We start from the raw sequence: 14,764 nt of genomic DNA on the forward strand, positions 1-14,764 counted from the left end.
TAGCACAATAATTCCAGGAGCTCCACCAAGTCACCACGTTTTGTCCAACAGAGAAAAAAAAAACAAAAAACAGAACAACCAGGAGGCATGACTGGCATATAAACGCATCCCAGAGAAAAAGCAGGGTAGTGGGGGCACTGGGGGGCTCAGAATAGGGGGACATGGCCAGGGTCCCTCCTAAACTCTGTGTTGAATAGGCTATACAGATCAGGCCTCTTTTCTTTATTTTTCCTGTATCACCATAACAGTACAATTCCTTTTTGTATCTAAATAGAAGCCACTTTTTGTGGTTTTTGTTACTCTGTTTTTAGATTGTGTTTATGAGAGGAACATAGTGACCGCTGTTTGGTTATCAGGAATACCACTTTCGGTAATACTCTGATATCATGTAACATTATGAATTTTCCTTTTTCTTTCGTTTAAAGGTGCAATATGTAACTTCTCAAATGGGAATTGATCACTTGCTTGTCACCATGGATATGCTTTTGCGTTACCTGGAATGTTCTAGTCAACAATATTGCATTAAACATATTCAGATTTATTCAGTTACAGGTGATTTTTACTCTTAAATAAAACATACACACATAAAAACACACACAGATCTGACCTGTAACTTGGGCTGTCGTCATCAGATTTTGCCTACTTATCTACATTTAGAGCAGGGGTGGGCAAACTTTCTGACTCGTGGGCCACAAAGGGTTCTAAAAATTGACAGAGGGACCAGGAGCACATGGATGGAGTTTTTTGGTAATCTACCTCATAAGAGAAAAAATAACAAGGGATGTGTAGAAAAGATACCCCATGTTATTGAAATATCCCATCACTGAAAACCATTACAAAGTATTACATCAAAATATCTATCTTTCAAGTCCCACTGTATTTACTATTTATTGAAATGACTTTTAAAACACTGAAAATTATTATTTTTACTGTTATTCAAGTTCGGCGGGCCAGATTAAAAAGACTAAAGTGCCACATATGGCCCCTGGGCCGTAGTTTGCTCACCCATGATTTAGACCGATATGTTTAATGCCATACTGTGGAACATTCCAGGCTTTGGATTTGGTTTGGTTTTGGACCTTCCACCAAAAAAGTTATATAATGCACTTTTAAAGGACAAAATGTAATGTTAGGATTTGTGTTATTCTTTGAAGGTGTAGCAACATTTAGAAGACAACTGGGTCAGAGCATCTACATATTTACTTTATTTAACTTTCATTTAACCAGGTAAAATGTTTGAAACCTAATTCTCATTTACAAACATGATCTGGCCATGAAACCTGTGAAGTGAATACAAATCAGCAGGGCAATACATAATATGTGATTGATTAATGTATTGAAGTATTACTGGTAATTAAAATATGGAGCAATTGTAAAGAAAATACTGTTGTGTAACAAATCAGTGCAAATATTTAATCAGTTTTAAATCTAATGTTTAAAACAAAACCACGGTGCAGATCAGGCAGTTCATGTTTAGTGTAGATCTGATAACACAAGCACAAGCCAAGAGCTGGGAGCCAGGCAAGCACCCAACCTTCTCCGCAACATGTGCCAAGGTTTAGCCCACCTCATCCTCTCTCTACATGGGACCTGTCCAACCATTCATGGCTTAGATATCATCTGTATTCTCTAGGTTCAATTGGAAATTCCACACATTAATGTCCTCTTTAATCACAGTCTCACCTCAAAGGGACTGTGTTTTCTCATGTGGAAAGCTAAATTCTTAAGACTGCTTGTGTGCTGTCTACATTTACCTGAAAGTTGTGAAAAGCACCTGTAAACTGACTAATTGGAATGCAAATGTGTCTGGAAAGGGAGAAAAAACTCTGCCTAATTGCAAATGAACTAGTTTTTTTTTTTTTTTTTTTTTTTTTTTATGATTTTAACCCCTTTAAAGACGCAGTGTGTAACTTTTCTAATGGAGTGCTCGCTTGCTTGTCTCCATGGAGAGGTTATTGCTTTGCCTATGTCCCATATGTGTTAAACTTATCTATTTGGAGATCAATCAGCAATCAGTCAAACTTTATTTATAAAGCACTTTTAATACAAAAAATGCAACACAAAACTCTTACAGGTGAAGTAAGCAGGCCAGGTCAGATCTATGGGTATGTGAAGAATGTATGTATTTTTAAGTAATAAAAACACCTGTAATTAAATCAATGCCATACTGTGGGACATCTAGACAAAGCAAGAACATCTCCATGGAGACAAGGAAGTAGCAGTCTATCAGAAAAGTAGTATAGTGCACCTTAAATCCTATATTACACAAAATTGACTCTTGTGAGCTTTAAGCCATGTTATTACCACAAATGTTTGAGTAACCCTTTGTTATTAGTCTGTCTACATTCTCAAAGCTCAAAATGCTCTGTTCCACCTTGTGATTTCATTAAGCGGCAGTTTTCAAGTTAACAGCTACCTTTAACCTTTTGTTCAGTAGAGACTGGCAATTCAAGGCCTGAAATTATCTAAATGATTCTAGTGAAGGCGTATGGAGTTTAAAAACACAGTGGGTGGAGCACTTTGTGTATTAGTACATGACATCACAAGGTTGAATGGAGTGTTTTCTGTTTGAGAGAAGAACTCAACCTAAATATGCAGGATTTGCATGTTAAACGTGAATGAAACAAAACACAACTCCTGATATGTTTGTGATGAGGACACAAGATCATAACAGAGATCAGAAAATAGAGCAGTATGGTCCCTTTAATAAGTGCACAACATGGATGTAATAACCCAACATGAAAGGCTACAATTATATTTGACCAAGTGTGTCCTAAAGCTAGTGGAGATGCTTTTTTCATGGAAACTGTGTGTATTCTGTTTGTGGTGGAACATTCCTTGTGGTGTGGATGACAAACAGCATTATGCACAGTGTGACAGGGGGCCACTGCTGTCTTGAATAGCTGATGAGAAACTGCTGAAAGAACAGATATGATCCAGGGGCATGACTTTTATCTCTCAGATCTAAAGTACTATGTTTTCTTTTTTGGTTTATAGTTTAACCACTAGGAATGCCATAGTCAAACATATCTAGGCATGTGATTCATCTCTCTCTATGCTCCTCCAAGCTGACGTAATATAGTAGTAGTAGGCCTGGATATTGATTTACAACTAATGCAGCAGAAATGGCAAGGCAGACCACACACAAATAGGAAATGTGACTAAAAGACCATGTATGGCAAAGTTTAGGGGGTTGTACATTTATGTTAAAAAGGCACTGCAGAGGTGTCAATTAGAATGTATTAACATATTACTAATGCTGAGTAATGGGCCATTAAGTGCTTAATTATGTAAATCACGCCTTGTTTCAGTTCTAATGACGAGCTTAATCGAAGGGCACGTCTGAGCGCAAGCAGGGCAAGCAGGAAGAGGAAACAGATTATTAGTAAGCACATTCGGCAGGGGAAGTATGCAAGCTCTATAAAAATATGGAATAAAAATAAACTGTTATTTAATGTCATGGTGTGATGTGGGGTTATTTTAATGGTGAGATAATAATATTACTAAACAAAGTACAAAGTAAATAAATAAATAAATAAATAAATAAATAAATAAATAAATAAATAAATCTACCAGTGGTCACGCCTACACCCCTGTCCTTCTTGTTCTAATGTAACATCTTCCACGGTACACGGTCTTACATTTCCCGCATCTGCAGAAGGATCAGGTGCGCTTCATGATTGGCTGCCGGTGGAGGGGGGCGGGGCTGCCTCTCTCTAGCCCCGCCCACCCACACTAATAGCGCTCTGTCTATTGGCAAAAAACTAAGGAGCGCAGCGCCTGTCCGTCAGTGCACTCTTCTCCATAGAATTATGATCTCCCAAAGAGCGGCTCCTGCGCTTCAACACTTGTCAAATAAACACGCCACGAGCTGTCCTCAGTGAACCACGACTCGTGTCGCTCACTCCTCTTTCTTTACGGGTGTTTTTTGCTTCTCTTTTTTACGCTGGATTTCTCGTGTAAGAATATGTGCGTGGAGAGCGATGGATGCGAGATTGAAGGCTGCAGCAGTTCGGACGAGGTGCACACGCTGTCTGGAAGCATGAGCCCGGCTCTCAAATCCAGCCCGGACCTGCACCCGTGCAAACCGGGACACAAGGTCCACGCCGCGCTGCTCCGGTGCCGCTCACCGGCTGCTGCTGCCGGGATCCTTACCTTTGGGAACATCCTCAATTACATGGACAGATACACTGTGGCCGGTAAGTCTCCTCATTTTCTTAGCTCTAGCTCATACTGGATGGGGTTTAGATTTTTTTTTAATAGTAATAGGACTCAAGTTGATTTTTACGGACTGATTGCTTGAGCGGTCTTGAGGAGCTTCCACCAGCGCACCTCCGCGCAGACGGGCGGAACAATGGCTTTGCCTAAGCGCAGTGGACAGTCTAACCACAAGATGTTCACAGTGAACAAGGCTGTATGATTAAATCACACTGTTTTCCAAATCAATACAACGCCGTGTGCTCCTTTCTGCAGATAGTGCAGGGTGATTAATTATCATCTATCTATTATCTAGGCTACTTTATACTATAGCCTCAAGCCTGATCTGTTTATCGTGAGTTTCTTGTGACTGTACTGATCACAAGTGTGACAGACTGGTTGAGCTGCATGCTGTTGGAGTGTGATGCTGGGATGAGGCCATGTGCTTTTAATCCTCTCCAAGCCTCCTTACTCCAGCCTCAGATCTGCCGTATACTCATAAACTACACTGTGTAAACTGTAAAACTAAAGCTGTGGAATAGACTGATGAAAAGAGTTTAGTGCTGCAGTGAAATTCTATAACAAGGCTGCACTAAAATAATCATACACTTTATTGCTTAATCTCATGTACGTGCCTCTGTTCATTTAGTTTATATTTTACTTAAATAAGAGCAATATCTCTGTTATGCAGACTTGTCTATTTCTAATGTAAAGTGGCAGTGAACGGGTTAAGCCTCTGCTGCAGCACTGAGAATGGAGGGAAGTCTGTTGGAGATGTGTCACTGGGCAAAGTGCAGTTTCAGCTCATACAGTAGTAGCATGTATGTAGCAAAAACATGCTCTCCCTTTGGCTTGCTCTGATTATTTTAAAAGTTACTGCATATTTTGTATTCTAACTTCCGAGAAATAGACCATAAAATGATGTTAAATTGTAACTAAAAGCTTGCCTTTCTCAGCACTCCTGGTTCAGTGTGCGTAGCTTGTTGCAGTGGGAGGTAAAACCATGCTGAGAATTTGTTGATAAAATGTGCATATTTAATCCTAGTACCTTCATGCTCTACAGTCTACCAATGGATAACATCTGCAGTCATTTAACTCATTAACCTGCTTATTTGTACTAATAGGGAAACATCTACACTTTTTTTATTATACAGTTGTGCACCTGCTCTGTCATATGGTGCGATGAGATTCCTGTGTGCAGTGCCTTTTCAGTTCAGAAATGAGCAAATTAAGATGAATACGGATGGCAGGTCGGAGCGGGTTGGAGAGGGCTGGGGAGGGGGTATGCTGCTGCAGCTATTGGACCTAACCACCTGGGAGAAGAGACACCTATTCCTGGCACCTTTTAATGTAGTTCATAATGTATACGCCCGCATCGCCAGCACTCTGAGTTACTTTGTGCTTTTAATGCTTTTCTGTGTGTCCCGCTGTGTGAGTGGCACTACTGCAGTAATTAGCCACTACAGCACATCTGGAGATAGAACAACAAAACATGCAATTTACCGTGGCTTCCCTATAAATACTCCAAGATAAGGCAAAAGATGTTACATTGAGGTTTAATTAGCCTCTTACAACTGATTTAATATTCAAAGTAGTACTACACCGATATATATATATATATATATATATATATATATATATATATATATATATATATATATATATATATATATATATACATTTTGTGGCTTAATTTGTATCTCGTGTACAACAGCGGGGAGGTTTTTGCCATTTTTATATAATAATGTAAGATTTGAAGTGTAGAGGGTTGAATAAATAACTTCTGTAGCAAATGTTTGGTTCATTCTGCTATGTATTTGTTGCAGCTTAAGCCTGTTTAATGAAACAGTATGTTTAAAAATAGGTTTACTGGGATTGTGTTGCTTTGTGTCAGTGTCATAAAGTAGTTTCGATATTATTGTTTATTGCAATATTTCTCTGTTGTGCTTCAAAATTTGTTATCATGGCACGTCTCCAGAGCTGCATGTTACGAGCTTGAGCGGATAGCCATAGAAAACACAAATGAAAAGGAGGTACCGCCCTGAGTGAATGGGAGGTGTGGGGAGATGGTGAGTGAGGGGTCTGGTGCAGTATACAGAGGAGCAGAGCAGAGCATGTCAAAAGACCTTTGTGTCACCAGCTTTACTGTAGTGTCCAGATCACTAAAGCATTGTCACACAGAGACACAGGGTGACCCGTGGAGATGTGGGGGGCTATTGATGGAAGGAGGATTGGGAGAGTTTCAGTAAGATATTTAAGTTTTGTTTAATATAGTATACACAAAGGAGAATTAGACTACAGCTGTAAGATATATCGCATTCAAACTAAGATCACAATTTGAATAGTCACAATTAGCAAATCACAAGGATTATTTAGATACTATAGCTTCAAGTATCTGCCGATATCCGATACTAATACAGTAGATACCAGAGCAGAGACTGAAAACAGCATTTTATTTCCTTTAAACAAAATAAAATAAGACAAAATTGATCCAAACATGTTATACATCTGTTATTTATCCCTCGAGTAACCACAAAACTACAACTATAACTAAAAGTTCAAACATTCTGATTTCTGAAACATTCTGGACCAACCACAACCAGTAAATAATCATATCACATCAGTATATTTGTTCAAATAATATATCTGCTGAACCAATATTTGGAAGCCGATACTGGATCGGTACATCCTTACTTTAAACCTCCACAAACTTTTTCAAAATGCATGAGATTCTTGTATTAGTTAATCAGTTCAGATTCACTCTTTCAGATCTGAAAGTTGAACAATTATAACATAAATTGTGAATCAAATCGTACTCACAATCCCCTCTCTATTGCTGGCTCGTCTTTGGGCAAGGCACCTCGCCCACCTTGTTTCCTGTGTTTGTGTATGTGAGGGCTTGTAGTGAAAGGATCTTTAAAGTAAAGTACTTTTCCTGTAATGGTAGAAAGGCCCCTTAAATGTGACAGCTTTAAACCATTATTTTCATAACTGGCAAAAACTGCTATGTTATATTTATATTCAAGTCGTACATGGCAATGAATAAAGGAAAAAACACAGTAAAACCAGCTGCGATGATTGAGGGAAGTTAATACTGATGTAATTGATAATGTTGATCTAGGAGGTCTTCACTCCGTTAGTGTATTTCTGCATGTAATTCCTCGTATCCACTGACATAAACTCAAGGAAAGAGCAGGAAATCCCCTTTAATACTCCTCTAAGAAAGAAGAACTGATATTTTCTTCACACATTTCCTCATGGTGTATCTCCAAGTGTGAGAGGAGCACTGTTGAGCTGAGAAGTGTAGAGGGGTGTGACTGACAGCTCCACTGTGTTTGAGCCACAGCTGTTGGGGTCTGACCCTCGGTGGTCTCTCACAAGCCCACCGTAGTTTTATGACTAACGCAGACATAGAAACAGGCAGTGTCTGGGTGTTCTTGCTATAGGTCTGCAGTGTTTCCTCTAGGTTTATCTATATTTTTAGTCATTTATTTAATAACATTTTTGGATTATTATTGCCAAAAAGCACTGACATCAAATTAAATTTAGTTCCTTCTGTGTGGTTATTTGTATCAGCATTTTTTAGATTATAGGGGCAAAAATTTGACAGTTAAGACAATGAAAATTTACATTACTCCCATCTTGTCAAACTCAATTTAAAGGTGCATTGTGTAATTTTTCTGGTTGAGGATTTGCCACATGCTTTTCTCTATATGGACCAGGACTGAGTTACAGGTCAGATCTGAGGAGAGGCAACCCCACACACAGTCAAAATTGTTTTGACAAATTTGTTACAGATAGATGTATTTATTGTCATACTGTGGAACATTCTAGGCAGACCAATAATATATCCATAGAAAAAAGCAGGTGACAGACTCCCAACCAAGAAGTTACACAGTGCACCTTTAAATACCACATCCTCATATCATATCACATATCTCCAAATAACATTGTCATGATTATATATATAAACGTGGCCTAGATTTTACATCAGATGCCCTACCTGATCCTCAACCTTATTGATTTATAGGCATACAATCATTCCTAGTACACATGCGAACCTTAAAACATTAAAATAAAGTGTCCAAAAGAGTCAAAATACTACTGGGTAACATATATTGAATTGACCTCATAGGGTGACAGGCGGCAGCCATATTGGGGAGGTCATATATTTTACACTTACACTCTGTCTGACCTCCAGGGCCAGTGAGTTGACCTGTACCCACTCCTCTTCCATTTAAAGCTATGAGATTTAGAGGTCCACTGTGTTTGTAATTTAATTTGTGGTGGCTTTGAAACCTTAAGTCCTGGCGCTGGTCTCATGTAGTCTCACCGCAGACAGTCAGAGCTCCATTGCAGCTTATAATAAAGAAGGGGATTAGGGGTTTTTTCTTCTTTTTTTCTTAGCACACAATAAGCACTAAATAGAGACACTACAAAAACAATCATGTTAAAATAAGCACTATTCTGACAACAGTTTCCATCATTATAGTATGAAGTAAAATAGCAAAAAGCTGTGTTTTAATGATGTAAAGTTGGGACAGTTATAATAAAAGTTAAGAATTCAAAACAAAATGTCTTTTGAATGGCCAACTGTCTTCAAAATGGCATCATATAACAGGAAACTGAAACTCACGAGCAAGTCAGCAAAGTAGAATTTATAAACTATTTCCAAATATATTTCTTATAGTTCTAAAATTTATGTGCATTAGTAAATTAAAGAGTGTCTGAACTTTTAAGTAGTCTTTTGGCTTAAGTTACTCCAGTAACCACCCCTTGCGTGCATAAAGCCAGTGCTCCCCATTTTACTGTAATCTGGTTGACAACAATATTAGGGTTGTTACTACAGATTAGCCCAACTTAACATGTCTTAGTCAAGCTGTCACTGCCCCCTGAATCCCCCCTCCTTAAAAACAGGATCATTTCCTATTGGACACCTGTTAAAATCCTGCACATGTGAACTTTTGGCTTTTTGCATATAGCCGTAGATGAAGTGTGGAGTGGTAATCCTCTTATAAGACAAGAGCTCTGTCAGGGTGTCAGTGGAGATGTGAGTATCTGAGAGCAGATCGGTCCAGTCAGACAGGCTATGCAGATTAATGTGCGATAGCTGGGTCCAGTGCCTGTAGTAGTTAATTTTTATCAGTGTATACACATGCCTTGGGACATTCCTGCACATAAAAGCCATCCTAGTGGAAATACTGTAATAGAGTTTGTGTTGTTAAAGGTCTTATATTACAACAAAATGACTCTTGTGAGCTTTAAACTGTGTTATAATGCTGTTACCTGGAGTTGTGTTTTGTTTTATTCACACACGTTTGAGTAACCCTTTATTATTAGTCTGTCTAAATCTCCAAAGCTCAAAATGCTCTGTTCCACCCTGTGATGTCATGTAGTGGCCGTTTTCAGTGGCTCCTTTTACCATTTGTTTAGTAGACATGGGCAATTCTTGGGTTAAAATCATCCAAATGATTCTAGTGAAGTGTTTGTTTAAAAACACAGTGGAGCACCTCTTGTATTATCACATGACATTACAAGGTGGAACATAGTGTTTTCAGTTGGAGAGAAGAATTCAGCCTGTATAATCACATGTTTGTGTGTTAAACATGTGTGAATGAAACAAAACACAGCTCCAGGTATGTTTGTGTTGAGATAACAGCATTATAACATGGCTTAAAGCTCTCAAGAGTCATTTTGTTGTAATACAGGACCTTTAACAACACAAACTCTATTACAGTATTTCCACTAGGATGGCTTTTATTCATAGGAATGTCCCAAGGCATGTGTATACACTGATGTGTATGTATATGTATGTTTGTGATGAGAAAACAACATTATAACATAGATAAGAAATAGTGTCAAATGGGCCCTTTAAGAAACATTTTGGCCTTGGGTACGGCCTTCCTCCGGGTGCAATTTGTTGTTTAAATGCAATGATTAAAAGTTTATATTGTTTATGATTAAGATCAAATTGAATCAAATTGTGATTGAGCAACATGAGAAACAATTAATGTTTTTGTCATAGAGCCCAGCCCAGTATTGATCTACAATTTGATAAATTATATGAACAGAACTGCATTGGGGGTCATTTTAAAGCTTTTGACAAAGGGAGACATTCTAATTTTCCTGACCGCTAACAATCAATACAGAGGTTCAGCTTGGATCTCCAGGAACATTACATTGAGTAATAGCGCCTGTAAGTGCGAATGGGACGCTGCCAATTCTAGGACCAAATCCAAATTCTACTACTACTAAAACAACAGAACATTTAACAGTCAAAAAGCGATTTACTGTTAAACAAAATGGGCATATAAGGAGGAAGGAGTTCTTTTATGTTCACAAAAATCCAAAGATGTTTTTCTCATTCTCTCTAGAATATTACGTAAGATACTGTACGTCAGGCTTATTCCACCACTTTTACAATATGCCCATGAAAGGGTCTCCAAACAGCAGTTCTAAGTGTTGGCAAAGCCTGATGCAATTTTCTTTATAGTCTTTTCCACATGGTTTGAACTGCTCCAAATTAGCCAAAACCTCACTTGACGCGCTGGTGCTGTGACTTCTATTTACCGCTCTGACAGGGAAATCTCTACATCATACAGCAGATGTTAAGAAGTGAAAATTAAGGTGGACAATATGAGGAAAAGATTGGTGTAAAAATGTAATAGTTTTGTAATATTTAATTATAAGTGGTAACAGATGAAATTTAAAATACCCCCTGCAAGAGATGCTGATGGGGATTTAAATAACCAATACATAATAAAAGTTTTCTGATATTTTAATATACTTTTTATACAATATATTCATTTAAATCATTCATTTATTTCATTTACTATAAAAAACTATAAATAAAAACAGAAGCTAAACTAAGACCCACACAAATGTAATTTAGGACTTGGTATAGAAAATCATTTTTAAAAATCTGTTTTTTTGTTCATTTTACTTTCAAAAAACTGTAAAATTTAGTCCTTTATTAGCGACAGGGGTAGACGGGGGTCTGTAGGGGCCCAGAATTGGACCTTCATTTTATTAATTTATATTAGAGGGGGGCCCATTTGAGGCTTCTTGCCCCGGACCCTGAAATTTCTGTCGACGGGCCTGATTAGAGATATATATTTATTTCCTTGCTATACTGGTTATTGCATCAGCCAATATTGCGATATTAATATTTTTTCAATATATTGTGTAGCCGTAGTAACAATGATATTAAAGTGCACTTTCTAGACCTCTTTCCCACAGTGAGTCCTGGCACACACCTCCCACTACTGTAAGTCAAACAGTCTGTGTGTTCCTTAGCTCTGCTTTAGCCAGCGCCTGTAATAGTAGAGCCTGGATTTAGAACAAGTTTCGTCTTTGGACCAATGAGAGCGCTTTAATGTGGTGACTACAGATTTAACCACGGGCCAGACACTTCCCTTGCAGCTCAGTTCACCCTCTGACCCTTATATGATTGGACATGCTTTGGGAAATTTACTAGTATGTGAACACCCCCCCAAAAGAAAAGTTGTATGTTAAAGGATTTGCCTCAGCGGCGATAGATAACTGAAAACAGGTGTCAATCTTACACACCACCACATCAAAACAGGGGCTAATCAAGAACTTAATCCAGAAACTAAACAGTAGACCAGTAGTAGACCAGGACTGAACCGGGACTAAATAAGGACCAGAACAAAACCAAACGTCTGAAAGGTCAAACCAGGACCAAACAGGATAATTACACACAGCCGAAAATGATGTACACAGCTACACAAAGATAACGTAATACAATTTATCAAAATAATAAAATCTCTAATCTAATAATAACAAAATATTTCCTAAGTACAAGCACCACACAAAATTTGAGTTATGTTTTTGTCCCAGTGACTGATTCATAGGCTGGTTTCACTTCGTGGAAACATTAGGATTCATTCACTCGACAGTAGGCGGGTACCTTTTTTATTTAACTAATTGTTGCTATTTGGTTGTGACGTAAGTAATGGGCCAAATCCCGTAGGAAGAAGGGCAATAACGTCTTTCCCCTTGATAAAATTCAACAAACTCGGGAGTCGTTGCCAACACAGAATGTATGGCTTCATCTATATCCATCTTGACCGCTTTGTTTACTGTACCACAAAAGGAGCCCAGACATGACTTCACAGCTCTTCGCTGACTGGCCGATTCCTGACCTTGTCTCTGGAGAGAAATGAAATTGATCAGAGGCACTTGATGGCAGATGACAATTAAAATCACCACTTCAAAATTTCAGAAAATATAGTCATGTTTTGTAAAAATAAAAAAGTTCCTTCTGTAGATTTTCAACTTTATTGTCAGTCAGGTCAGTCACATGTCTTAAGTTTCTTTTTCACAGCTGATAATAGAGTACGTACAGTATCTTCAGCTACTAACTTCCTAAATCAATCAACAAAGCCAGAATGCCGACAGATGCATGAGATAATTTTACCCCAGTGTACTTAGCTCAAACTGATCGGCGCTGAGTGGCAGTTTCCACATAGACTGCCTGCATTATTATTCAAATGGACCAACCTGTTCTTATCTGTGTACCTGCAGGAGCCTGATGAGTGACTTGTGCTAAATAAAGACATTAGCCCTGGAGCGTTTCTGAACTTTGGCTTGGGAAGTTGAGTGGTTCTCTGATAACCACTGTCCACCACTTTGTATCAACACTTAACACAAGGACTGGCTGCATAGGGTTTTATTTGCTTAAGAAAAAAAGCAAAACAGCATATAGAATTCAAGCTATAAATGTAAAAAAGTAAAAATACAAACCTTTACTGTCTTTACTGTCCTTTATATGAAAAATTGGACCCGTTTTTTTTTTAAACAGTTAACAGTGACCGAAACTTACTCCTCATCTTTCCTAATGGATACTTTGTTTTCCTAAATATTCACTGTAGTAAGTTTAGTGCATTTCACAACTTTTAAAAGCCAGAGTGGAGATTTGCCATCCCAACTAGCATGCTAACAGTGCACCAGCCTTTCTTCCTGGTTTGTGGACTATAAAAGCACACTTAAGTAGGTTTAGCAGTCTCATTTTGACACTAAGAGCAGCTTTTACCATGTATCTCTAATGGAGCAATACACATTTTACTTTATTAGATGAAAAAATGTGTACAGCTCCTTTAAATATCCTGACACGCACATGTCTATATTCTGCTTATCGCTTAAATGAGTTGTATGTGTTGAAGTGTGTAGCAACCTCTTGGTACAAGGGGTTCTAGGTTGAGTGGAAATATTTAGAGTTTTTGAAAAGTGAAAGGAAAAATCAATATTCCTTCACTCCCTAAATTCCACCTGTCATACTATCAACACAAATCAAGCAAATTATTTATTCAAAGCAGTTCCAATACACAAACTAACACAAACCACCACGCTACAGATGGGCAAGAGAAAACCTTTATCTGTCCCACAGTGGGGATATTTCAGTGTTGCAATACAAAGTAAAAGAACACTAGAAATCAAGATGAATAAGTATTTAAACATATACTAGACATAAACTAGAATTAAGCAGAGAAAAACTATAATTATTACGTACTAGTATTGACACGATACTGAAGTTTCAAACTCAATTTCGATACTAAGGAACAGACGAATACCGTTTAAAATACAATGATTCTGAGACAATTATTATTTCATTTCAGTTATCAGTTATTTTCAGCATTAAATTGTAATACTTTTGTTTATATCTTCTTACAGTCTTATATCTGTGTAATCCCTCAGTCGTCCAGGTGGTGCCCTGTTAGCATGCTAGTTGTGATGGTAGTACACTAGTCTATATGCTCTTATACTTATTCATACATGTTGTATACAGCTCAACATCCTTCTAAAACTGTTCAGTAAAGGTTCATTTCTGTCCTGTGAATGTGATTTTTTTTAGTATAGATACCTGCTCAAATGAGTATCTAGTTTCAATACTAGTTTTTGTTTTGATTATTGTCTGATTTGAATACTTTTGCCAACTCTTTTACCTAGAATAAGTGGCTTTGACTGTGATTATAATTCATAACTTGTGCAAATTGGCCAACACGTTTTTCTTGTATATATCTCATTGCTTACCACCTTCTGTCCAATCACATCTAAATCGAAATACGAATACAGGCCCAATACACACCGCACATTACCACAAGCACATAATATCAGGAGCAATGAAAGTCTCAGAGATGCCGGGACGCTGAATATTGATCAAACGCAGCAGGATTTGACCACAACAGATGAAACTGTAATGTCTGGGGACACGCTGAGATTGGATTTTTCTCAGACACATTAACAAGTTGTTCTTGAGAGGGGTCGCAGATCTCATATTGACCTGCGTGTGCGAAAGATGACTGCTGCATGCTTCAAACGGCCATATTAGCCTTCCTCTAGGATATCTGTGGCTAATATTGGAAAAGCTGCCCCGAGGAAAGTGTAATCTATTCCACAATTACATATTTTTAAAGGTGCATTGTGTAACTTTTCTGGTGCAGGGTCCGTCAAATGCTTTACTCGGTTGGAGATGTTATTGCTTTGTCTGGAATGTTTCACAGTATGGTATTAAAGCTTTCTGTCGTCATGGTGGGAAAGCCAAACC

The 14,764-nt window shown here is 38.0% G+C and overlaps 1 protein-coding gene across 1 annotated transcript in view; it reads left to right on the forward strand.

The window, feature by feature from the left end:
• The first annotated feature begins 3,782 nt into the window (after positions 1–3,782).
• The window catches only part of spns2 (SPNS lysolipid transporter 2, sphingosine-1-phosphate), a 99,390-nt gene continuing 88,408 nt past the window's right edge, over positions 3,783–14,764 (forward strand). Inside the window, 1 exon segment of the mRNA XM_020930209.2 lies at positions 3,783–4,199. Within this exon segment, the coding sequence (XP_020785868.2) occupies positions 3,968–4,199 (232 nt within the window). The 5' untranslated portion in view covers positions 3,783–3,967.

This window comes from Boleophthalmus pectinirostris, unplaced genomic scaffold, assembly GCF_026225935.1.
Source record: "Boleophthalmus pectinirostris isolate CB_2022bp ecotype Guang Dong unplaced genomic scaffold, ASM2622593v1 HiC_scaffold_12, whole genome shotgun sequence".
In the NCBI taxonomy this organism is placed as follows: domain Eukaryota; kingdom Metazoa; phylum Chordata; class Actinopteri; order Gobiiformes; family Gobiidae; genus Boleophthalmus; species Boleophthalmus pectinirostris.